The sequence below is a fragment of the Cynocephalus volans genome, chromosome 10 (assembly GCF_027409185.1).
Source record: "Cynocephalus volans isolate mCynVol1 chromosome 10, mCynVol1.pri, whole genome shotgun sequence".
NCBI classification, from domain to species: domain Eukaryota; kingdom Metazoa; phylum Chordata; class Mammalia; order Dermoptera; family Cynocephalidae; genus Cynocephalus; species Cynocephalus volans.
The window spans coordinates 130,610,026-130,635,244 of NC_084469.1; the positions used below are offsets into that span (position 1 = coordinate 130,610,026).

The 25,219-nt window shown below is 38.1% G+C and overlaps 1 protein-coding gene across 1 annotated transcript in view; it reads right to left on the reverse strand.

The window, feature by feature from the left end:
- The window catches only part of NFAT5 (nuclear factor of activated T cells 5), a 123,044-nt gene extending 115,752 nt beyond the window's left edge, over window positions 1-7,292 (reverse strand). Inside the window, exons 1-2 of the mRNA XM_063110536.1 lie at window positions 6,938-7,292; window positions 5,203-5,256 (exon numbers count right to left, since the gene is read on the reverse strand). Coding sequence (XP_062966606.1) covers window positions 5,203-5,256; window positions 6,938-7,010 — 127 coding nt within the window. The 5' untranslated portion in view covers window positions 7,011-7,292. The remainder of the gene's footprint in view (window positions 1-5,202; window positions 5,257-6,937) is intronic.
- Between the last annotated feature and the right edge of the window lie 17,927 nt (window positions 7,293-25,219).

A 25,219-nucleotide genomic window follows, 5' to 3' on the forward strand; every position in this document is an offset into this window, starting at 1 on the left:
TTTATCAAGTAAATATTAAAAATAAAAGACAAAAATAATTTTCAAAAGTTAAGAATAAAAGTAACTGAAATCTCAAGTAACACATCTTTAGTTCAAATCACCAAAAATAAATATCCTTTATCACAACATCAGGTTTTATTTATACTTGAAAGCTGAATCCATTATCTGCAATTAATCCATAAGAAAATTTCTACCTTTTCACTCAAGTACATAATTATAATTATATTATTATAATTATAATACCTTGTTAGTTTTTTTAACTTTGATTTTTATTAACAGCAAATAGAAGACACATGAACCTTTTTTATTTAACTTGAAATAAAATCTAGCAACAGCAAGAAAAGATGATAGCAAGAAAAGACAATAAGCAACATTTCTACTGAAGAATATCTTTTATCTCTCTGAAGTTAACAGAACTATCCTATGTCACTAAATAATCGGACCCAACTGATCTCTCAGGTTAACTTAAAATATAACCTGATAAGTCAACTTTTTCTAATAAAGTGTCTATTTTTTGTATAATATAGCGTTGATCACAATAGGAAATGTTTTTCTGTACTACTACTTTCAAGTTTTAGGGGACTCCTGGAATAATTACAAGAGTGAATTAAAATCAGGCCAAGAACCACCTGATTAGGATATGAGTTTCTTCTATCCTTTTATTGTAATAAATGAGAGAATTCTAGTATTGAATGAAAATAATGAAAGCAGAGTTGAGGAAGAGACACAGTAACAAATGGTAGGCAATCACAGAGATGGATCCTAGAGGCAAGAAGCTGGGATGAACTAGGTATGACTTTTGACATGTTTAAACTTTATTACTTCCATAATATTTTTATTTTACTAGGTATCGATCTATAGAGATTAATAAATACTAAACAAGAAAATAATTCAAAAGATTATTTTTAATGTAAAATATGTTCAAAAAAATCCTTCCAATAAGATATCTTCATATACATCATCTTGCAGGTGTTACTAACATGGGCCCTATGAAGAGAAATAAATCTGGCTTCAAGGAAATTCAGAAATATTCCATAAAGTCAATAAAAACATTGCTGCTATTTTGAGGATTTTCATTCATGAATTATAAAGTATAATTATGAATGCTACTCCATCAAATACATTGGCGGTAGTAATAAAAAGTAGTTTATTTTCTCCTAACTCATTGTAATATTTCCTATTTTCTTTTAAAAATCTTCCAGTCTTAAATGTTTAATTCATACCAACAGTGTATCAGAATGGCATTTAGCTCTTATTTTACCAGTTCTTTAATTTGATACATCATGTAATCTCTTAATCATGCTTTTAAAAGCATTTAAAATGTTTAATCTATTGTTTTTATTTCTTGATTTTTTCTAATTTGCTTATATTCTTATTTTTCTTGTTTTATCTATGATCTTCTACCATCTTTTCTTACACCTCTATATTTCTAGAAAAACCTCTTAATCTATTTGTTTACTTTCATTTAGTTTTATTTCTATCTTAGTTTTTTGTATGGCAAACAATATAGGCCAAAATGAATATTTTTCAGTACAGAATGTACTTGTATAAGAAATGATGCCTTTTTCTCTGTAGTTTTAACATTTTGCGGGGGGACTTCAAAAAAGAACCCTTGCCTTAGAATTTGAATCTCCTAACTGCAAACCATTTTATTTTTTTAAATATATACAAACCATGTTCTTGAAAGAAGGCAGGGAAAATACAAAAATAGAATCAAAAAGTAAAAATCTGTAATGCATACTTTTTCCAGGATTTTTTCTATACAAGTTATGTTTAATATACTTGCAACAGCATCATTTTTATTTACTTATTTTTTTTATATTTTTATTTTTTTTTGTCTTTTTGTGACCGGCTGCACCGCGCTCAGCCAGTGAGCGCACCGGCCATCCTTATATAGGATCCGAACCGCCGCGGGAGCACTGCCGTGCTCCCAGCGCCGCACTCTCCCGAGTGCGCCACGGGGTCGGCCCTATTTACTTATTTTATTAAGAGCAACACATGTTAATTATGGAGTCATCAGAAACATCATTTTAATAGCTATGTACTAATGCATTAATTGGCTAAGCCCCTTTACCATTGTCAGGCAATCACCACATTAAATTAAAAAGGTGGTAAAAGGAAGGCCCAACATTGTTTGATAGGTAAGTTAAATGCAAACTCACTTGAATGGTAAAGATATTTTGAATCTATTTCTAAGCTTAATAATACCCAACTGAAGGTTTTCCAATCTTGTTTTCCTAAAGGAACTTAAATTTGGAAAATGTATGTTCTATTAAAAAATTAACAAGTTGTATCATACCAATTACTTAAATTCCCCTCATTCTGGGATGAGTTTTAATTATTAGATGGACATCCAGACTACTGTTGTAAAACATGCATTCTAGACAATACTTGATGTTATATAATGTAGGCATTTAGTACAGCATAGTAGTTAACAGCACAGACTCTAAAGTGAGACTACCTGAGTTGGAATCTTGGCTCTACAACTTACGAGCTACGTGATTCCAGGTAAGTTACCTAACCTCCCTATGGCATCGTTTCCCCATCTCTAAAGTGAAATATCAATAAAGGATTAGTATAATAATTCAGTGAGTTCATATTTGTAAAGTTCTTGGCATACAGTAAGCAGTCTACAGATACTTGTTTAAAATTTTTTAATTTAGCTAACATTTATTGAGCACTTACTATGTGCTTTACATGAATTTACCTCAATAATCTTCACAACAACCTAGGATGAAGATACTATTATTGCCCCCATTTAAAAATGAGAAAATTAAAGCACAAAAAGATTAAATGATTAGATGAAGACAACACACAAGTAAATGTCAGAACAAAGATTTGAACCCAAGTCTCAAAGAATGGCCTACAATTTTAACATAGATTACAGGATACACTATACACCAGAAACAGTAGCCTTCTGCTCTACTATATCTTGAAAAGAGGGCAAGGGAACCACAAGAGACTTTGCTGAAATAAACTACAGAATGTATTTATTGGAACAAAATAGACTATTTTAAAAGTTAATATAAGAAATGAGTCACTATAATATAGAAGTATTTGTGTATGAAATGATATGTTCTCTGATATTTGTTTTAAAACAATCCAGCTTGGGGGACGGGAGAGGATAAAAGAAACAAGGTTATTCTGATAATTGTTATAGGTTGGTGATGGGTACATGGAGGTTCATTATTTTATTGTCTCTACTTTTATGCATTCTTTAAAATGTCCTAATAAAAGGTTAAAAAATAGCAATAGAGTGGCATAGATTAAATACTTCATTAAACAAGCAAACAACTTTCTTATGATACCCTGTATCAAAAATTTTAAAAGGACATGACATACTAGATTCTTACACATTTTACATTTTATATATAATCTGTAAAAGGGTGGTCTTACATTAAATAGTTTAGTATCCTCTCAACCAAAATGAAAAATTAACAAAAGTATTTAGGCACAAACATGTAAATATACATATTAAACGGTTATCTGTATTTCCATCAACTCATTAAAAATATGTGCTTAAATAATAAAGACTTCTTTTTTTTTTAAATTTTATTTTTTTAATTTTATTTTGTCGATATACATTGTGGCTGATTATTGCTCCCCATCACCAAAACCTCCCTCCCTTCTCCCTCCCCCCCATAAAGACTTCTTTTTTCCCACGTCTTTCTCCTGTCTGATAATCTCTATGATTTGACACTCTCTGGTTTGTTGCCCAGGAAGTAGATGGGTTTGTACCGACAAATATGACTCCATAGCATGGTCACAAATTGAACAATAGGAATAAAAACCAGAAGTCTGCTTCACTAAGAAACATTTCTAAAAGTTTCTCACTTCAAATCACAGTTTTAAAAATATTTGATTTTCATACTAATATATATCTATGGGCTTCTTATATGTACAAATACAAGGAATAAATTTGAGAAACTTTTATATACTTTAAATTATATTGTTAAAATAATTTTGCTGATACTAAAGGAAAAAAACTAACATTTACTAAGTCAGACACTATGCTAGTCACTTTAATAAACATTAGCTCACTAAACTTAAGAGATATCTACATTTTTAGAGAAAGAATATTAAAGTTTAAAGAGGTAAAATCACTTGCCCAAGATCACAGGGTTATTAAGTAGCTAAATTGGTATTCAAACTTAAGCCCAACTACAAAACCTACTTTCTCCCCACTATACAAGACTACCTCTAATAGCAGCAAAAACCTATACTCAAGTCAAACTTAAATATTTAGGATCTTTTTTAAATGGGCCATAAAATCTTTTAAGTTATTGTTTACATATATATTTCACAGTGGCAGCCTGGCTTTGGGTAAAGAGCACTAAAACACAGAAAGCATTGTTTCTGCTACTGAATGACTTCCCCACCAAGTCTCTTAAGTTCACATTTCTGTAATAGGGAAATTAATATCCTTGCTGTCCAATTCCAGAATTACAAGATTCAAAGATGATATATGTGAAATCACTTCATCCATTTTTTTGGGGGGGGGGAGCACCTAGCTGGTGCAGGGATGAAATCACTTCAATATCTACCAAAACAACACAAATAGAGCATTTTATGTCTTAAAAATGCTAAAAATAACACAAGTGTTCTAAATTAATTTCAGCTGCTTAAACTATTCTACAGATTCTATTAACATTTCCAGAACTTTCTGAAACTCTTCTTTCTAAGTATAGCTTAATCATCATCTCTATTACTTGGCTTTCCTTACTCATAAATATAATGTAATAGTAATAGCATCAATGCTTTTGTAATAAATAATTAATATATCACTTTGAAATTCTCAGCATATAAAAGTTCTAAATTCTGAATTTGCAAACCAAGTACATGTACTGTGTCACTCTTAGTTATATTCATCAGCTGAATGATTGAACCTTTCATGTTTAGTTTGTGTGTAAAAAGCTAGAAATAAGATCTGGAATTCTAAAGTAGAACACCCAACACATAATTTAAAATCATTTTTGTGGGGTTTTTTTAAGGCTTCTCAAAGCAGATACAACAGCCAATAAGCACATCAAACGCAGCAACAAACACTGAAACATTCAGCTGCTCTAGAAGAAGGATCAGGTTGTTTAGGAGAAAACTACATTGTGTGAGTTTGCAAAGTTTCCCACTTTCTCATTTAAACTCCATTTCAGCGAAAGCCTTTGCATACTAACACAATATGCTTTAAAATGGCACTTTGCTGACCTTCCAATAGTCCAGCTCTATGAAAATTCTGTGATGGGTGTAACTTCAGAGAATCTGAAAAACACAAAAAGCATTAAGTACTTTTTATACTGGATGAGAGAAAAAAATGCCAAGGATAGCATACATCTCTTATATAACTGTCATGTATTTTTAAGAGTTAAGCCCATATTTGTGAATATATTCCCTGCAAAAGGAATGTTGAATTGCCTCTACATTGGTCTGTAAGCTAAACTTAGATTTTCAAAAAGCATTTGTTTCATGGAAAATTATCTGATGATTGCTGCCCAAATGGTGTTAATGTCTTGACTATTTTTAGAACCCAATTGCACCACATTAGCCCTGCTCTAAGAATCATCTCTTGATAATGTCTCTTCCTTCTGACAATATTTCTAAACTACTTCAGGTAACGTCGTCCGAAAAACATCCTACCGGATGGTGACTGCCAACTAAAGTCATCGGAGCAACAGACAATGGCTACAGTTACTAAGTAGGACTCTGAGTACAAACTCAATAGTCAGTCTATAAAGTCCAGCATCTTCCAGAGTAAACCATCTCACTCCGATTCACTTAAAGAGTTTAAATACACTAATGTAAGTAATTTGTGTCCCTTTTTTGGAGGGGGTGGAAACAGCGGGTGGATACATCAAAGCAAAAACAAGAAACGCTGAATTTCTCAGGAAGGGGGTTCACAATAGCACATTTATGGTGAAATAAAGAGTTAACAACCCAATTATGTCTTTTGCCCCCTCCCGGTGGGTTTAAAAAGTGGTGAAGAGTGCAGTGAGAGAATTTTGGTTTGATGCCCCTTGCACAGGGAACCTGTTATGACACATTCTTATGGTGTCCAGTATAGGAATTTAACCCCGGTAGAGATCAGCTCAAGTGTTAACATTTTAGATGCTGGGAATCCCCTGCAGGCCGTAGCCAGAGTTTTTAAATGGGAATCTCTGTCCAGTGCCCCCTCCCTGCAACGAGCCATTGAACGGCAAAGAAGAGAACATTCTCAAAGGACAGCATCTGTGCCCGAGCGGGTACTCCTAGGAGAGAAGAGGAATAAAGCTAATCCAGAGAGAGCACCTCTATCTTTGTAAAACAGAGAAAGAAGTAAGTAATTAGAATACCAAAGGAGGTGGGAAAAGAAAAAAGAAAATATTTGCCCTTTCCAGCAATAAGATGACGAGGAAAGGAAGAACGCCTGGTCGAGGGGGGCTGTCCCAACAAGGGGAGGGAATGGACTAGGCCGGAGGGAGAGGAGGGGTAGAACGACGGCACACAAACAAGCTGGAGGGGGAGAAAAATGGTGACCCTGCACCTAAAACCGGTTTCAGGCCACGCCGCCCGCTGGGGGGCAACTTTGCTGGGGAGGAGGGTCCTGGTAAGAGGAACCGCGGCGGCCCCAGCGCGGGGCCCAGTCCCGGGTGATCTCCGAAAGGAAGAGGCCAGGGTCGGCCGCTCGGGGAGTGTGGCGGGTCCGGACGGGCCGAAAGCAGCTCTGTGCCGCAGAGACCCAGGGACCGACAAAATCCCGGCCCCGAGCGGCCGGCGGCTCCGCGGGGGAGGGGCCGCCACCCCTCCGTCTGCCCCAGCCACCATCGCCCCGACAGCTTCGGCCGCTCTCCCTCCAGCAAGAGAGGCCATCTGGGTCGGGGCTTAGCTGCCCCCCTGCCTGGACGGGACCCCCCCCTCCGGCCTCCCCCGGCCCGGCCTCCCCGCCCCACCCCCCAGCCTGACTCACCTCGCGAGTACAGGGACTTGGGCGATTCCAGGTCTAGGTCCGCGCTGAGCAATGAGATGAAGTCCGAGGGCATCGCAGCTCGACCCAGCCCGGCCCGAGGGCAGCGGGGGGGGGGGGAGCGGCGGTGGCGGCGGCACCTCCTCTCCGGGACCGCGGGCACCGAACCGGGGGCGACGAGGCGAGGGCGGCTGCCGCTGCCTCCTCCTCGAGGGCAGTGACTTCCACCGGGCCGAGGACCGAGGAAACAGAGGCGGCGTGGAGGGGAAACTCCACGGGAACTCTTTCCCGGCGAGCCAGGAGAAGGGTTTAGGGCGGGGAAGGGGAGGGGGAGAGCCAACGGGTCTTGTTCCGTGCGTCTCCTCAGCGAAAACTGACGGCTACCGCCACCGCCGCCGCGGCTGCTGCTGCTGACAGGAATCTGAGCCCCGCCCCCCCGCAGGGCACTGCGCAGGCGCAGAGGGGGGGGGAGCAGTCGAAAGCGAGGAAGAGCCGGGGCGGCCGCCGGAGGGCGGGGAGGCGCGCCATGAAACAGCATCAACAAGGGCTTTGCTTCCTGCCCCGGCTGCTGTTCCCGAGCTGGGAAAGGGCCCCGCCGGCAGGGAGGGAGGGGGGCCGGGAGGTGGCCGCGCGCTGGGGCCCCGGGGAGGGAAAAGGTATTTGCACCGACCTGGTGGTGGCGAGCCTGAGGCGGCCAGCCCCGCGCCGAGCTGAGCGAAGAAGGAAACAGACCCGGGGGAGCCGAGTTGTCAGCGCGAGGAGGGGAAGGACCCCGGGAGACAGGCGGCGGCCGGGGCGGGCTGGCTTGGGGTCTCGCCGGGGAAGGGAGTCGTATCGCTTGGACAGCCACCAGTCCGTTGGAGTTTTCATAGCAATGTCTACATCGAGCTGGCCAAGGGACTGTCAAACTCATTTCTTAATTAGAAAATGGCAGACCATATCCTAAAAACTTCGACTTATTGGTTGCTTTTAATTAAAGTACTTTCTCCCCCTCCTCCTCCCCCCAAACCCCGACCTTCGGAGGCTGAAAATGTCAAAAAACGAGCTCTCTGATTGTGCTGGGGCATCCGGATTTATTCGGAGTGAGAGATAGAAGACAATTTAAAAATTGAATCATGTGAATCCGCCTGGCTGTTCTAGAGGAAAAAAAGCAAACCTAAACGTTACTCTGCCAAACAGTTTTTCATTTTTTACTTTTGGACGCGGCGAGGATGGAGGAAGAAAACATTTAATTGAGTTTTTGCTATTCTGTTTCTGTTCATGGGGCCAAAAGTTTCCTTTGCAAAAACTTAAAATCCTCACCTACACTGCAGACCGTTTCCTGACTATGATAGACGTCTGAGAAATTTTTAATCAAGTTATTAAAATATCATTTGGAGTGCAGGGTGTGCATCTTGAGAAATAATTTTAATCTTGTGTGGAACACTGATGCCGGCAACTACATGGGCAAGACTTTTAAGCTATTCGAGTTGGTTTTGTTTTTGTTTTATTGTGTCTACAAAGATAGTTACAGATCTTAACAACCAGTCTATTGTGCTATATAGAGAGACAGCCTTTTCCCCACGAAGTAGGGCATTTCATCTGGACTTGGTATGCTGGAGTTGGGGGAAGAACCTCTCAGCAAAGCAGGTCCCAGTGCAGGTGTCTCTGGGGTGGTGCCCTTTACAAAACTTTACCTGCAGACCTAGAATTTAAACTCGTGTCATCAGAGCCTATCTTTCCATCTTTCCATGTGATTCAGGCTGCCCAATTATCTTCACTGAATTCTGTTTAGTAAGAAATCAACCCTGTGAATATTTTCCTCCTGTCAAAGGTAAGAAAAATTTTCAGAACCGCCCCAAGATGGCAAAGCAGAACAGGAAACTACCCTCAAATTTCCATGGCCATTGTACGCTGTTGTAACAAGCCCCAAGGGAAGTCCCTTCATAATTTGTAAGTGCCCCACTCATTTGAGAGAGGAAAACTCAAACCTCACATTGTTCAACAGGCTGAGGCCTATTGAAATCCTATAGCTTTTGAATTGGGGTAAACACTTGTTGGAGACCTCCCCTCTCTGTTAGTCACTACTTAATGCAGTGGCAGGAAATTGCAATGCACCAGAGCCCCGATACTAAGAAAGTTGGATGAATCACTCCGCGCATATCCCTTTTCTCCAAACCTATGTAATTCAACAAACTTAGGGCATAGGAAATCCCCAGTTCTCGTCTAACCCTAATTAACAAGTCTATAGACCTCTTCCTCTTTTACTCAATACTTCTCTGCCCTTTTGTGACTTTTTTTCCATTGATGCTTTTTTTAAAACATAAATGTTACTCAGATTTCCCCTATTAGTTAAGACCAAAGTAAAAGATTCTCCCAAAGTGTGACTTGACCTAGACTGTGAATTCCCTTAGATCAGAATTCTGTGAGCTCGGGCTCCACTCCATCAGGCCCCGCATTAAACACTAATTACATCTAAATAGATACTTGAAAATTTAATGCCCCCCCCCCACCCCACTCGTCCTTTTACAGAGGTACATTCTGTGAAAAACTGCTTAAATGGTTAGTTTTCACGGCCATGCTTTGCAACTGCAAAAAGAAACCTAGATTTTCATTTTGTCCTACAAAGTCAGTGACAAAAACACAAATTCATTAGTAAACAGTGTTTGTTCTACTCTGATGGAAAAATATGATGTGACCTGCATGATATTCAAGGTTATCAAAAATAATTATCTGATTATTGTGTCTTTAGTAAATTGTATGCTACTCTTAGTTCCAATAATATTTCCCTCCCTATCATTTATGTCTCAGTTGCATCCTCTTTTATTTGATATTTGAGATAGTCTAGTGATATATTTTTTAAACCACCCCATCGTCTATATACACTCCTTCATAAATCTTCCTCTGTGCACAATAAAAAGTAAAACTTTAAGCATGTAGGGCCGAGCCCGTGGCGCACTCGGGAGAGTGCGGCGCTGGGAGCGTGGCGACGCTCCCGCCGCGGGTTCGGATCCTATATAGGAATGGCCGGTGCACTCACTGGCTGAGTGCCGGTCACGAAAAAGACAAAAAAAAAAAAAAAAAAAAAAACCTTTAAGCATGTAAAATTTGGAAATTTCCTCTCATTGAAAAGTACAATAGCATCATGGAACAAAACACACAGCAGATTTAGTAGTTTGCAGAATTCCCCTATATTTCTTTCCAATCGTATATCATATTCCCTAGTCACTTGATTAAAATTTCACAAGAACCCAGATTCAGCTACAAGATTGTATAGATTATGCAATAGGATGGCAGTTTTCATATTGGTGGTGTGTTCTTTAACCCCTCCTGGACCTGTTTAGGCACTTTGTGAATTGTGTAGATGGATCGACTCTAAATGAAAGAGGTTCGAATATCAACCACTTAAAAGGAATTAAATAAACTCATACAGAACAGAGGAATGTGTTGTCACAAGATCTACAGAATCTTGGTCATTGTTATGCAATTAAGGCTATTAAAATAATTTTAGTCACACATATATTGTAAGGAACCTGCAAAACAAACACAAAATCTGAAAGGAAAATTTCCAGAGCAATTCAAGTAATAGACCAAAAAAAAGTCTAGACCGCAAACTATTTTGCCCCACCTCAGGAGCACTCTAATAAAACAGAGAATTAATAGCGGTGGGAAATAGCAATGACTGCATTTGTGCAAATTGTAATCAAATTCTTATTTGATTATGTTTATGTGTCAGTTTTCATCTTTAGAACACATTCTAGCAAGTATTTCTAAAGGCAAACTTTGTTTCTATACTTTCTGCCATCGGGTTAGAACATTCTTATTCCTTAAGTCTTCCAAAGTGCCTAAGTATAAGCAGGCATCTCGTTCACTTTGATGAAGTACTTCTGTATTTTATAAGTTGGTTGAGTCAAGAGTTTTCATCTGAAGTCTCATAGAGACCGGTTAAGTGCCTCAAGATCTAGAGTAATTGCAAATCCTGAGATACAGAGCAATCAGCTTTATCTGGAAGACTTAGTGAACAGTGAGAAAGGAGGTAAATGCCAGAGGAATTCAAAGGATGGATTAGGGAGGATAAATTTTACTGGGAAAATAGAAACCCCAGAGCCCATTAAACCAAGGAAAGAAGGAAGATAATGTGTCCAGGTCATACTGACACTAAGAAGGTTAGAAATATGAAAACTACCAGCAAGTTCTTATTCATGCTGGCCCTGATACCACTGTATTTGCTAAGATGCTCTTTCCACACATAATCATACTATTTAGTGAGCCTAGTAGCCCCACCTCAGCTATATTAGTTTGACCAAGAGTATGAATGAGTAAAGGTTTTACAATTGCCTATTACTTTCTCTCTTAATTGAGAAAGTTTTAACCTGAGGTCCATGGGTTTGCTTCAAGGCATCTGTGATCTCCCTAGACTTGTAAGCAAATTTTTGAAAACTTGTATCTATATGCATCTCTTTCCTTGGGACAAAGGTTAAAACTTTAGCCTTCATAAGCTTCCTGAAAGAAAGATCCATAACCCGAAATAGATGAAAAACCATTCCTCTATGTAAAGCAAATCCATTCTTCTCCCGTTCCATGAATGAATGTCAGAAACTATGCTAGGTGTAGTAGATACAAACATTTTACAAAGGTGAATATAAGAAATAAACTCAGCCTGATAGAGGAGATACCCTGTAAGCAAACACATACATTGTGATAGGTGCTATGCCAGAAATCTGTACAGGTATGGAGAAATAAATCATCTTTTTGCTTTCTTAGTGAGCTGATAGAGGGGAAGAGGAAGGAATGCCATCTCACACACCACACTTTCTTCTCTGCCCACTATCCCGCCACAGATGATATCTCTTCTCTCCAACCACAATTTCCTACAGGGATTAAAAGAGGCTAGATAGTTGTAGGGCAAAGTCCTGACATACAAATGTTTACAATGGGATGCATCACAGCTATTATGTGTTGATGCAAATATTCCAAGAAATACCTGGGCTCCACTGGACTTTGTCAGTGGGTGATCAAAGAAACACCAAGTATCTTTTTTTCAGCTTTGCTGAGGATTGTGGTGCAATACTTAGATTAAGGATGCAATGATAAAATAGTTGAATTGGTCAACCACAACTAATCCCCAGAACTAAAGGACTGAGTTATTAGGTAAACTAGACTGACTTTAGAAATAACATATTTCACCTAAGAAGCATTTGTTCCAGCTGAATAAGGAAATGTGGTCTGCCCCAAACATGTGAAGAGATATACAAGGGATCTGCCCGCAGGCATTAGAATCTAATTGTAAAATATGAAATATAATATTCATTTATTTATTCATTTTCTCCACCTACAAAAATCTTACATTACCTTCAAAGTCCAGCTGAGATATCACTTCCTCTGTGAATTCATCCTGAACCCTTCCAAGCAATATTAATTGTTCTTTCCTCTGTATTCCTGTAGCATTTTGTTTAAATTGCTGGCATAGCAATTATCACAGTGAATTGCAGTTCGTGGGTCTCTCTCTGATATATTGTGAACACTTGGTTGTAGAGTATCCGGGAAGGTAAAATAAAACATAAACCTCGCCTTGAATAGCTTATAATTGATTGTGAGCACATATGAGGGTACTTCAAAAAGTTCATGGAAAGATTTGTATTATCTTTCAATTCTATTTTTCCACAAAATTTTTTAAGTACCCTGTAGTCGTAGCATCCAGACAGAATGAAACAAATTCTCTAATAGCCATCTGTTGACCTTTTAAGAGGAATTTAACATTGGGTACAGAGATTAATAGAGTGGAAGAAGAAACTGGAAAGGTGAGAAAAGGCCAGAAGTGAAAGGCCTTGAACATTATGCCAAGGATTTTATTCTTTATCCTATAGGCACTGGGGCACCACTGAAGGTTTTTGAACAGGAAAATGACCTGACCAGAGCTATATTTTAAGACAATATCAGAGGCAGTAGTGTGGAGATTAAACTGGCAACTGAGAGCCAATGAGACCCTATTGAGCAGAGAAGGGGGAAAAAGGGAAAGAAACAATTGTATATGTAAGGCAGTGTGGAAGTGGAATCAAAAGAACTCAGAAACTGCTCAGCTGTTGAGAGTGATGGAGAAAAAGAAATCTGAGAAAGGAGATGGTGGGACAAAGATGTTTGAAACATTTACCAACAGGCTCTTCATCGCTGGAGTCCAATAGCTTAACCCACCAAAAAAAAATTTAACGGAGAAGCAAACACCGCTAAATATGAATCACCCAAAAGACTTTATACCTTGTTATCTGGAATGGTAAAGACTCTAGTCAGAGAAGAAATAATCCTAGACTTACTCTTTATGGGTAGCATATCCAAGTAAACATAACTTGCTGAAACTCAGTGAAAGAGTAAATTGGTAAGAAGCAAACCTACATGAGCCTGCATTCCCAGTTTTCACTCTAAACGTTCTTGAGCATTAATATTTAAGCCTTTAAATGCCCACTTTCATAATAATTAAATGTGGAAGAAGTACAAGGGTCCTAAAGGCCAGCAATTCTTCTGCAAAAGAAAAAAGTTTATAGAAATAAAAAGTAGCCACCATGTGTTTAAAGAGGATCAATTTGTAAACCTTTCATTCATTGAAGACTTGGGTAATAATGGACCTAAGGTTTACTCTATAAGGCCTGGACCAAGGACCAAAGCATTTAAAAAAACAGGTACAAAACAGGCTGAAGGAACTCTGTACTCAGCCCTGACAGCCTGAACTGAAGTCATGAGAAAGTAGATCATCTGCCCTTTGTAGCTATTAAATAAATACCTGTTGGGCATGTAAGAGGAATATGAGAGAGAGGGCAATTCAGAAAGAAACATTCTGGAAGAGAAAAACATGAGAGAAGCCTATAGAGAGCTGCTTCAGTAGGTTTCCCTCCAGAAGCAAAGAGGAAGATTTAATCCATGTCACTGCCCAGGAGCAGGTCAGACCTAAACCCCATCACACTTAGTCTTCAGTGTTGGGTGCCATCTTTAGATATGGTACCCAATGAGTTCTAATTTCTTCTAGATAGACAGTATTTTCTCTATTGGACTCACATACCTCAGTGGTTAAAAGCTTCCAAAGGAAAATGTAATCATTCATGTGATCCAAGGAAACTGATATTTCTCATCGATGCTGCATATACCTATTTATGTTAAGTTTATCAGGGTTATTTGACAAAGTAGAAAGTGTACTGACTTGGAACCTGGAGTCCTAAATTCTAGTCCAGTACTATTTTGGTACCTACTGAATAGAGGATGCCCACTTTTGGAATGGCCAGCAGGCATTCACACTTCTCCTGAGTAGTGTGACTTTCGAAGAGGAGTTTTTGCTTTCCCTCTGGACTTAATCCTGGGTGGAGTAAGATAGGAGCTGCTGGCACCACCTTGCCACAAAGAGGAAAGAGCCTATCTGAAATAGACTAATCACAAGGAAGCAGAGCCAAGAGATGGGAAGAGAGAAAAACCAGAATCTGAAAAGAATCACTGGAGTCTTTGGAGGAAGCCACACCTAACTCCAATTATCTGAATTGATTCCCGTGCCTCCCCACCCCCAAGAGGTTTGGGATTGGATTTTCTGTCACTTCAGAGTGAGAAAGTCTTAACTTGATACAATCTGCCCAGGTTTACGGAACTTTCTTGGGCCTCTGTCTCCTCTCTGTGAAATAAGTGGGTTAGATTATTTATCAGACAGGGATTGTTTGGCTGCTTCTGACAAACACCAGTGGCTTAGGGGTTTTGTTTTTCTCATGCAAGAAGTCTGGAGTTAGGCAATCCAGGATGAGTTTCACAGCCCCATGATGCCAGCAGGCTCACAGGCTTTTCCCTCTGCCAGAGATACAGGTGGCCCTTGTTCTCACACTTAGAAGACGAGGCTGGTGTTTAGCTCACTTGGTTAGAGCGTGGTGCTGATAACACCAAGGTCAAGGGTTTGGATTCCCATACCAGTCAGCCACCAAAAAAAAAAAACGAAATCACCTCTAGGCATCACGTCTGCGTTCTAAGCAAGAGGAAGAAGGAAAGATAACAAGCAAAAGGGACACAACTGTTCCCTGATGACCCACACACCCACATGGTAGCTTCAACTTACATCTCATTGGGCAGGACTGTGTCACATGGTCTCCCCATCTGAAAGGAAGTCTGGGAGATGTGTGGGGTTTTGTACATGGGTACATTGATACTCTGAACAAAATTGGGGGCCATTTGGCAAGGAAGAGGAGGAGAACAGATGTTGGGTAGACAATTACAGTATCTGCCATGGACTACATAAAGCAAAGGTAACCTCCCTCTCTGAAATTCTGTAATTCTAGTCTTCTTTCTATTTTGTTTTATGTAATTGTTTCTTAATGAAAAAGAGCTAAATAATTTGTGGGAAAGGAACACATTTGTAAAATCTAAAGTTTTAGAAAAGTAGAGATATATCTCAAACATGAAATGGCAATAACTACATATGAGATATCAGATGGTAGTCAAAAAGCTCTTCAGTTTATTATCTTTTTCCTGAAACTTTCTTAAACATTTAAATTCCAACCTTCAGGAAGCTTATTCTCACTAATCTCAGTTATTCTGATCTCTTCTTTAATTCAACTCAGTTACCTGGTTTTTCCTTCTAACTTTCAGTCTTTATCAAATGATTTCATATCCTTATGCTCATCTCTTCAAGTAAATTGTAAACTTGACAAGAGCATAGCCCACCACTTAGCACAATGTTGGATTTGTAGTGTGCAATTAATAATGTTTGAGCAATGAATGAATAAATCAATGAATAATTGAAATCTGAGTTTCTATTTCTTTTCTCTAATCAGAAGTCTGTCCTTAATGCATGCTTGTTAACTGACTGCCTCTCAGAGTCATTACCAAGGCAATTTGTATCCTAGGCAAGCCAGCTGTAGAAAGCCTTTTATTTTTTTACCTTCAAATCCTCTCCACCATTATACATTCTGCCAGGCCCCAGGAGACTGCCCTGACCACCTCCCTTCACCTAATTGTTTCATCTAGACCCCTTCCCATTTTAACAGATTAAAGGTCTTACCTTCAGGAAATTCTTCTTATGTCTATATTAAATTCTGCACCCAGCCATTTCCTCTTCCTTTGCTCTCTAAGTTGACAGAACTCAGTAGGTAACATGTTTACCAATGCTTATAAAAGCCCGGGTGGGTTTTTTTTTTTAATAAAACATAAGTTAGGTGGGGGTTTAATACTGCAAAAGTAATGTGTATTCATTGTAAAAACTAAAAAAATAGCTGCAAATATCAGTAAGAGGTTTATAAGAGTTATTCAAAAACTCATAAGTTGGGCCGAGCCCGTGGTGCACTCGGGAGAGTGCGGCACCGGGAGCGCGGCCGCGTGGCGACGCTCCCGCGGCGGGTTCGGATCCTATATGGGAATGAAAAGACAAAAAAAAAAAAAAAAAAAAAAAAACTCGTAAGTTACCACATGCAGAAATCATTCAGTATATATCTTTCTGTAATTTTTCTATGTATATTTTGCATAACACATTACAAAAATTGGCTATACTATGTATACTATTTTCCTGCTTTCTTGATGTAAGTGTGAACATCAATCCACATCAAGAAATGTCCTTAATAATGTATGATGGCAGAGGAGTATCTCATTACAGGAAATATCTTAATTTGTTTAGCCAGTCACCTATGTTTGGCATTCAGTTTATTTATTCTTCTGAAAACCTTTGTAAATACCACTGAGATGAACATCCTTGTAGTCAATGGCCATTTCTTTTCTTTCTTTTTTTTTTTTTTTTTTCTTTTTCTTTTTCAGCTTGGCAGTGCAGTGATCTGAACCCTTAACAGCCTTTTCCTAATTATTCCCTTTGGATACACTCCTGAGTAAGATTTACTTTGATGACCAGTAAGGAGAAACAATATATATTTCATATGAAAAGGGAGAGAGTGAAGCAAGCCCACAGTAGCTCTTTACCATTATTTTGGGATACAAAATGTGTTTGGCTTGCAGGTTCCGGGGCTTACTCAGCATAACCTAATGCAGTGCTTTTAAAATATATTCCCATGGCACAACACCTGGAAATCTGAGCTCTCTGCAGAACACTGCAGAAATGCTGATAGGGGAATTTAAAATCACAGAACATACAACTTCATGCTAAATCAGATACCATCCTATTGCAGCATTAGTACAGACAAACATGAGGTTATCTATTTAAGAAAAACACATCAGAGAAAAATTTATAGTTGAGAAGATTTGGCCCATTAATTATTTTCTACTCTGTATTGGGAAAAGGCTGGCATGATCTGAGCTGGTGGAAGTCAAAAACCACTAGTATAGGTAGAAAAAGCAGAATATTTTGTTTTGAGTTTCTACTCTGCCACTCATTACATGCATAAATCTCTTAATCACTCGGAAACCTCAGTCTTCCCATCTGCAAAATGGGTTTTAAAACAGTACCTTTGTCATGGGGAGAAAATGAGCTAAATTGTGAGAAGGGGCTTTGTAAAGTGTAATACTGTAACCCAAATTTTATCACTAGTTATTGTAGTTGAAGTGTTGAAAAACACAGGGTTTACTAGAACTGAGTTTATCACAAAGAGTTGACAGCATAAATGCAATCACAAATATAAGAATTCAATGGTTTGAGAGCGCTCTACCAAACCTGTCATCAGATAATGATCTTATAGAAACAAATACTTAAATCAGTCTTTAAAAAATAGGATTAAAATAATCTCTTTAATTCTAAAAGTTCTTTTACTCTAGGACTCAAGCGGGAGAGGATTCTCATTCTGTGCCCTTTCATTGTTATTGTACAGTAGCCTTTTCTTACATGGAGACTTAAAGTGGCCTAAATTTAAAAAATAAGGACTTTTTCAAAATGTAAAAAATATATATACACTATGATCATAAGTGCAAACAACAAGAGTATATGAACAGGGACTGGCAGATAGTAGGCAAAAATAAAAATATTTTTATACTTGATAGTTTTATAGATTGTTTTCCTTTTAGAATTTCCTTTATAATACATCATTCCAAATAATTTTTTTTCCAGAGGACCGTGTACGTACTAAAGTTGACAAAAGTGGGTAAGAAATTACATGCTGTGCTATAAAGACAGGCATCTAAACCATTCATCCATAAATACTGAATATATTGCAGGGCTTTCCGGTGTTTGAGTTTGGGTCAAATTCCTAAAGGAGCCAAATTAGATTAGATAGCAGAAGGGATTGATATCACAGGATTTTCTATGTCTCATTATTAAGTATTCCATTCTTGATTATGTGTTTTTATGATGAATAAGGTAACTATCCTGTTTTGACCATCACAAGTATTGATAGTCAACTTTGTACCCCACAAATATGTATATTCTACTATGCTTCAATAAAAAAAAAATGAACATTCAAGTAGAAAAAATAAAGTCTGAAATTTTGGTCAGCCTTAAAAAAAAGTATTCCATTATTTCTCTGTCCCTTGCAAACACCTCATGGATGTGAGAATGTCATTATGTGTTGGCATCCTACATTCCTTTAAGGATTTGCAAAGTAGCATGAAGCAGGAAGTAGTAGATAAGGGCCCTGGGTCTCTGGTCTTCTAGTTTCACAAGGTGACCAGATAACTATGGGTATTCCTTTAGCCTCTCTCCATTGTGTCATCAATAAAATAAGGTCATTCTACCCAAGAGGTTTGAACTGGATCAAAAGACCCATTGAAACTCCTTCCAACTCTAAAATCTACATTTCTATAGGTTGAGTTTTTATGTCACAGAGTCCTCCCTAGGACATTCCCAACAGCCATCCCAGCATGGCTACCTGGACAGATCAAACAATTTTTCCATATCCACATTACTTGTCCTCCAACCCAGAGCAGAAGCATAGTTTGTACCCTGAAAACTCAAGAAATATGAGTGGGTTTATGAATAAACAAATAGTGGGATTGTAAGCACCTGTATAGTCAGAGTTTTATTTCCAGAGAAGTTCTTTTTTTTTTTTTATTGTAGTAGAGTTGATTGTACATATCTGTAGGGTACAGTTGAGTATCAATACCTGTGTGCAATATGTGATGTTCAAATCAGGATAATTAGTATATTCAACAATATACATTGTAATCGTTCTTTGTGACCCTTTACCAATTGCTGCCTTCCCCTCTGCCCCCTCCCCCTTTCCCACCTCTGGTAACCTCAGTTCTGTTCTCTCCTTTTGAGAGTTCAACATATTATTGTGATCCAAATAAGTTTTTAAATGTATAAAGAATGAATAGGTTTTCCTCTTTGTCTTATTTTTTTCCTTCTTTTTCTTTAAAGTTTATAATTACATTGGCAAATCAATTTAAAGATATTCCTAGTTCTGTGTCCCTTAATCAGTTTATTCCCACCGAACTTTCAAAACATTTCTAATTAGGCAGAAAATAGATCATTCTAATCTATGATTTAGAATAAGAAAATCAATCTTTCTATTCTGCTTAGAAACAAACACAAGATAAATAAATGTTACAGGTGAGGTAGAAGGAACATGGTAAAGGAGACAAAATTTATGATCATCTCAATCAGTGCAAGAAAAAAGCATTGTGTACTATCAGACATGATTCAAAATCTAAAAACTCTGAGCAAACAAGGAGCAAAAGAAAATTTCTTTAACCTACTAGAAGTTTAATTAAGATAAAGTTAGCTGCAAATCCCCCCCCCCAAAACAAACAAACAAACAAAAAAACCAGTGGCTCAAATTTCTTGCTAGTATAAATATGGGCTCCCTGGTTAGCATGGCAGATTCAGGATCATCTAACCCCAAACTCTTTCTATTTTGAGTTCCTGCCATAGCTCCATTTGGGTGGTCAAAATGGACAACAGAAAGGAGGAGGCAAAGGAAAGAAAAAAAAAATTCCTTCCCTTTAAGGACACTTCTAATTGATATCTTGTTAGCCAGAGCTTACAGATAAGACCACTTTGTATAACCACATCTACTAACTACAAGGGAGGCTGGGAAAGACAATATGTATTTCAGACAGCTAAGTATAAAGGATGAAGAAAGGAAATGAGAACTTTCATATACTGCTAGTGCTGGTGGAAGTATAAATTGGGGGAAAAAATCCTCTTTGGTTAGAAATTTGGCAATGTCAGGTAAAGCTGGGAATGCTATACTCTTGACCTGGTAATTCCACTTCTAGGTTGAGAAACTCTCACTCATGTGTATAAGATATGTGACATGCTTATTGCAACATTATTTGTAATACTGAAAAACTGGAAAGTGGGACTAGACATCATCATTTAAGACCTTGGATCCATTGGTACCTGAAGCTCGACCAGCCCCACTGCAACCCAGAACTTTTCAGTAACATGTCTAAATAAAATTACATTTTAAGCTTGTTCGAGATGATTTTTCTGGGATTTGCAACCTTTTTGAGTCCTGACTTATACATCTAGAGATTACTATCAAGTTAATCTAAATTTATACCCACTTTTTTTAAAAAAGAAAAACGCAACAGCTACTAAGCAAAGCCTAACTACCTAGAGGTTAATTAAACCACAACAACCAACATCTCTGGTGTTTACAATGTACCAAACTATTCCAGACTTATCTGAAATAGTCTGGAATAGTTTGGCCAAAGCACAAAATCAATAAATGAAAGAAGTGAAGTAAACATAATACTTAGAACAGAAGAAAATATTTTATAAAATGTCTTACAAAGCTTTATACTTATATAAATCAGCTCAAGGTGAAATCTTATTCTTTTGTTTATTTTAAAATAAGAAATATTTCAAATATACAGAAAATAGATGCCATATATCCACCATCCAGATTTAACAGATGTTGACATTCTCTATATTTCTTCCTATTTTTTAGAAAGAAATAAAATGTTATACATAACACTTAAGTACCATTCTCCATCCTTTTTTCCTTTCTCCCTCTCCATGGTAACCACTATCCTGAAGTTGGTGTGTCATCCCTGTTTGTTTTTGTACTTTTACTACATATGTATGTCTCACTTTGAATTAACATTTTCCTATTACTAGAGAGTTTGGACATCTTTTCAGATATTTATTGATCATTGTTTGTTTCTTTCTCTTCTGTTTGTTTCCTTTGCCCATTTTTTCTTTTTTTAAAAATTTTTATTGAATCATAATTGGTTATACATATTTGGGGGGTTCAACGTTGACATATGTTGATCAAATAGTATATCAAATATATACTAACATATATATTGTTACAAATTGTACTTATTCTTTATGCCCCTTTTCCAATCTCTCCCCCTCCCCCTCTCCCTCCCCCTCCCCCCTCTGATAACCCTAAATTTCTTCTCTCCTTCTGAAAGAGTAATGGTTACTCTGTTGATTTGTTGCCGAGATGATATGTCCAATGCTGAGAGGTGTGTTCACGTCCTCCAATATTATCGTAGAGCAGATGCTTCTTCTGTCACTCTGGAATGAGCTTTGTGGAGAGAGACATCCTCTTCTTTTCTTTGGTCTCTGACTCTCCTTGTGTCAATGCACTCCAGTGGCTGGTGGGCCATCTGCACAGTGGCTGTGGCATCTAGCCACTTTCACAGCAGCCATGGTTATTGTGGTGGCTGTGGTGGGCCACCCACATGGAGGTGATATTTTTGGATAGTCTTTTTTCTTATTGATTTATTGGAGTCTTTTATAAGAGTATACTTCAAAAAGTTTGTGTAAAAGTAGAATTGAAAGATAATACAAGTCTTTCATTGAATGTTTTGAAGTGCCCTCGTATATTGGGGCACAAATACCTCCTCCCTATGCATGGCTTATCTTTACCTTGACTTATGTTGTCTTCTGTCATATAGAGATCCCAAGGATATTTGACAGACCTCAGACATTGAAGTCAGGCCATGGGTGAGGAGGGTCCTATCCCATACTACAGAGTCAACTGAGAGATGAAAGATTTTAAGACATATACTCCAAGGTCACAAAGTTCTGTTTAACGAAGGAATGGACAACTGCCTCTAAAATAACTAAAGAAAGCTCTTTTGCTAAAGGACCAAGAATCCATAGGGTACTCAGCACTGAGAATCTGAGAATTAGTACGTAGTTGTCAACACATATTCTCATTTACACTAGTATTCTCACATTGGAGATTTTGGTGTAGCCAGCTAAGCTTTCTTGTGTGGATGAAGACACAGAGGGGGCCCCAATTTAGATGCATGTATATAATTTGAGGGAGTCACACCTTAAACTAACACCCAAAATGCATTCCAAATAGAACATTACTTTTCTGAGAATGTTAATAGCTGTTAGTGGAACAAAAGGATCAAATATGTTTGGGAAATGGGTTAAAACTTTTTTTACCTTGGATTTTTTTTACTTTGGTTATTTTTCTATGCACTGGAAATCAAGGGCTAGCTAGAATAGATAGAGTTTTCCAAACTCATTTGACCACCAAACACTTTTTCTGTGGGTTTATTTTTAGCCATTAAGATCTCTTGAGCAGGATCAAGTTAAGGAGTGAGGGATATAGAGGTAATAATAATAACAACAACAATAATAATATAATAATAATGGCTGTCAGTTCCTTAGTGCTTACAATATGCCAGGCCGCATGCAAGACACTTTGTTATTTCACTTCATTGTCACAACAACCTAGAAATATGTATTATTATCATCTGCATTATAAATATGAGAAAAGGGCTGGCCAGTTAGCTCACCTGGTTAGAGCATGCTGCTTTATAATACCCAGGTCAAGGGTTGGGATCTCCATCCCGGCCGGCCACCAAAATATAAATAAATAAATAAGAGAAAAGTGAGGCTCAAAGGGAGTCAGGTATGTGGTTCAAGGTCAGATAATAAGTAGTTGGAATTGGAAGCCAAGCGAGCAGCCACCAGATCTCTCAGTCGAAGGGAGCTAGGCACAGGGTGAGTTCTTAATATTCGTATAATCATTAAATCTTATTTAGTCATCATATCCACTCCATGAGGTAGGTGCTTGTAGAAGAAACAAAGCGTTTTCTGTTCTCTCAACAAGTCACTTATGTGACCTCTGGACACCAAAATGTGTGTGGTTCCTATACCGGCCAGCCGCCAAAAAAAAAAAAAGTGTGTGAGAATTTCCACCAGCAACCAATTCTCTGACAGACAATTCAGACACTATCTACCTGGAGATAGCTCAGATCCCACAGGTGGAAGGCTCAGTCCCACAAGACTATCCCTCACTTCCAATGCCAATTGCAAGCTCCAGGTTGTTTTACCCATGCTTCTGACTGACCAGATATGACTTCAGGTTCCCATGAACTACCACCTCCTTGGGTTTGACTAATTTGCTAGCACAACTCATAGAACTCAGGGGAACATATACATATATTGTTTATTATTAAAGGATACTACAAAGAAAACAGATGAAGAGATGATAGGGCAAGGTACGGGGTAGGAGCACTGAGCTTCTGTGCCTCCCCAGGTGCACCACTCTCCAGGAACCTCCACATGTTCAACTATCTGGAAGCTCTCTGAACCCTTACCTTTTGGGGTTTTTTGGAAGCTTCATTACATAGGAATGATTAATTAAATCATTGGCCATTGGTGATCAATTTAACCTTCAGCCCCCCTCCCATCCTCAGAGGTTGGGGAGTGGGGCTGAAAGTACTAACCCTCTAATCCTCCCTTGGTCTTTTGAGTGACCAGCCCCATCCTACAGCTCCCTAGGGGTGGACAGCCATCAGTCCACACATTAGCATACAGAAAGACATTTATCACTTTGGAGATTCCAAGGATTTTAGGAGTTGTATGCCAGGAAACTGGGATTAAGACCAAATGAATATTTCACATCATCACAGTACTGTTACCATTCCCATTTTACAGATGAGGGAACTGAGGTTTTATTCTCCTATCCAGCTCAGCATTCTCATTCCTCAAGAAGGATGTTAAGATGCAAAACGATGGGTATGGTATCAATATACGATATATCTAAACAACATCATACACCACAATACATCAAAACAACAACTATAAATGAGAGTAAAATTTTTTAAACCCACTCAAATAGTACTATATGAAGGGTCTTCCAAAAGTTCATGGGTGATTTGCATTACCTTTTAATTCTATTTTTCCACAAACTTTTTGAAGTACCCTCATATACTGTCTATTATAAAATACGTGTCTCTATGTGTGCACATACATACACATATATGTGGTAGCAAATATGACAAAATGTTAATGGTTATTTCAAGATGGTGAGAATATATCTGCTTTTTTTCATTCTTTGTACTTTTCTGTATTTTTAAAATTTCTCAAAATATAAAAGTCTTTCTAAATAAAAAATGGGAAGGAACTACACCAAAATAGTAATAGTGATCATGCTTTTATTTTTTCTTCTGCTTTTCTATAATTTCCAAAGCTTTTGTAATAAGCAAATCTATAATGGGAGGGAAACCACCAAACCATTTTGTTTTATTCTCAAGTTCTGTTTCTCACAAACTTAATCCTAATATCTGGAGTCAGCATAGAATCAGCACTGAGCTATCTTATGCATTTTTATATACGTTCTTATTAATATACTGCCTAGTACCAAATATCTACAATTAAATAGTTGATGAAAAAGCCTGTATTATTTTAACAATATTCTCCAACCCAGGTGAATGGGTTAAAGCCCTCTTATGAGTTTGGAATCATGTGAACATGAGTCATGGACAAGATGTTAAGGTCTATTGTATCTTTAATTTTTAAAGAATAGAATATTTGCCTACACGTGTGCATATTCTGAAATACTGAATTGTGCTTACTGCCCAAAGACAATTGATGCAATCAAAATTAGTAGAAATGAGGTATTTACTGGAATTAGATAAGGTTCCTATTACAATCTGTTTTATATTCATTGCATTGATATTAGCAGTTGGATAACAACAGGTGTGAGTGGGTAAAATGACTCTAAATCACAATCACGTGGGGGAAGTTAGAAAAACTGTGTGTAGCATGGAAACCTTTTTACTTTTGTAGCTATCTGAGCAAGCAAAGCTTAGGTTTCCAAGTCTAGTGACAGATTTATTTTTATGTAGTTGAATAGTTGGAGTTTTCCACTGCCAGAAACTTTTATCCACTTCATTACTTAGAGGATTAAAAGAAAATTTGATCTGGTGTTTTATGAAGCTTTCTCTTCCCAGGGACCCAGAGAGGCAACAACTGGGAACATATGACCCTGGATATTACCTGTTTCCGCTGCATCTGACTGAGCACAATATAGACTACATCACTGCCAAGAGTTTAAAGCCTGCCTCTCACCTCTATTGTTTGAGGAGGATTGGGTTTTAATGTTGTAGGAAGAAACCTTAGAAATCACCGAATCCCTCTCATTTTGCAGGTGAAAAAATTAGGTAGGGCACAATTTTGGCAAGAACTAATGAAATTAAACTTAGGCA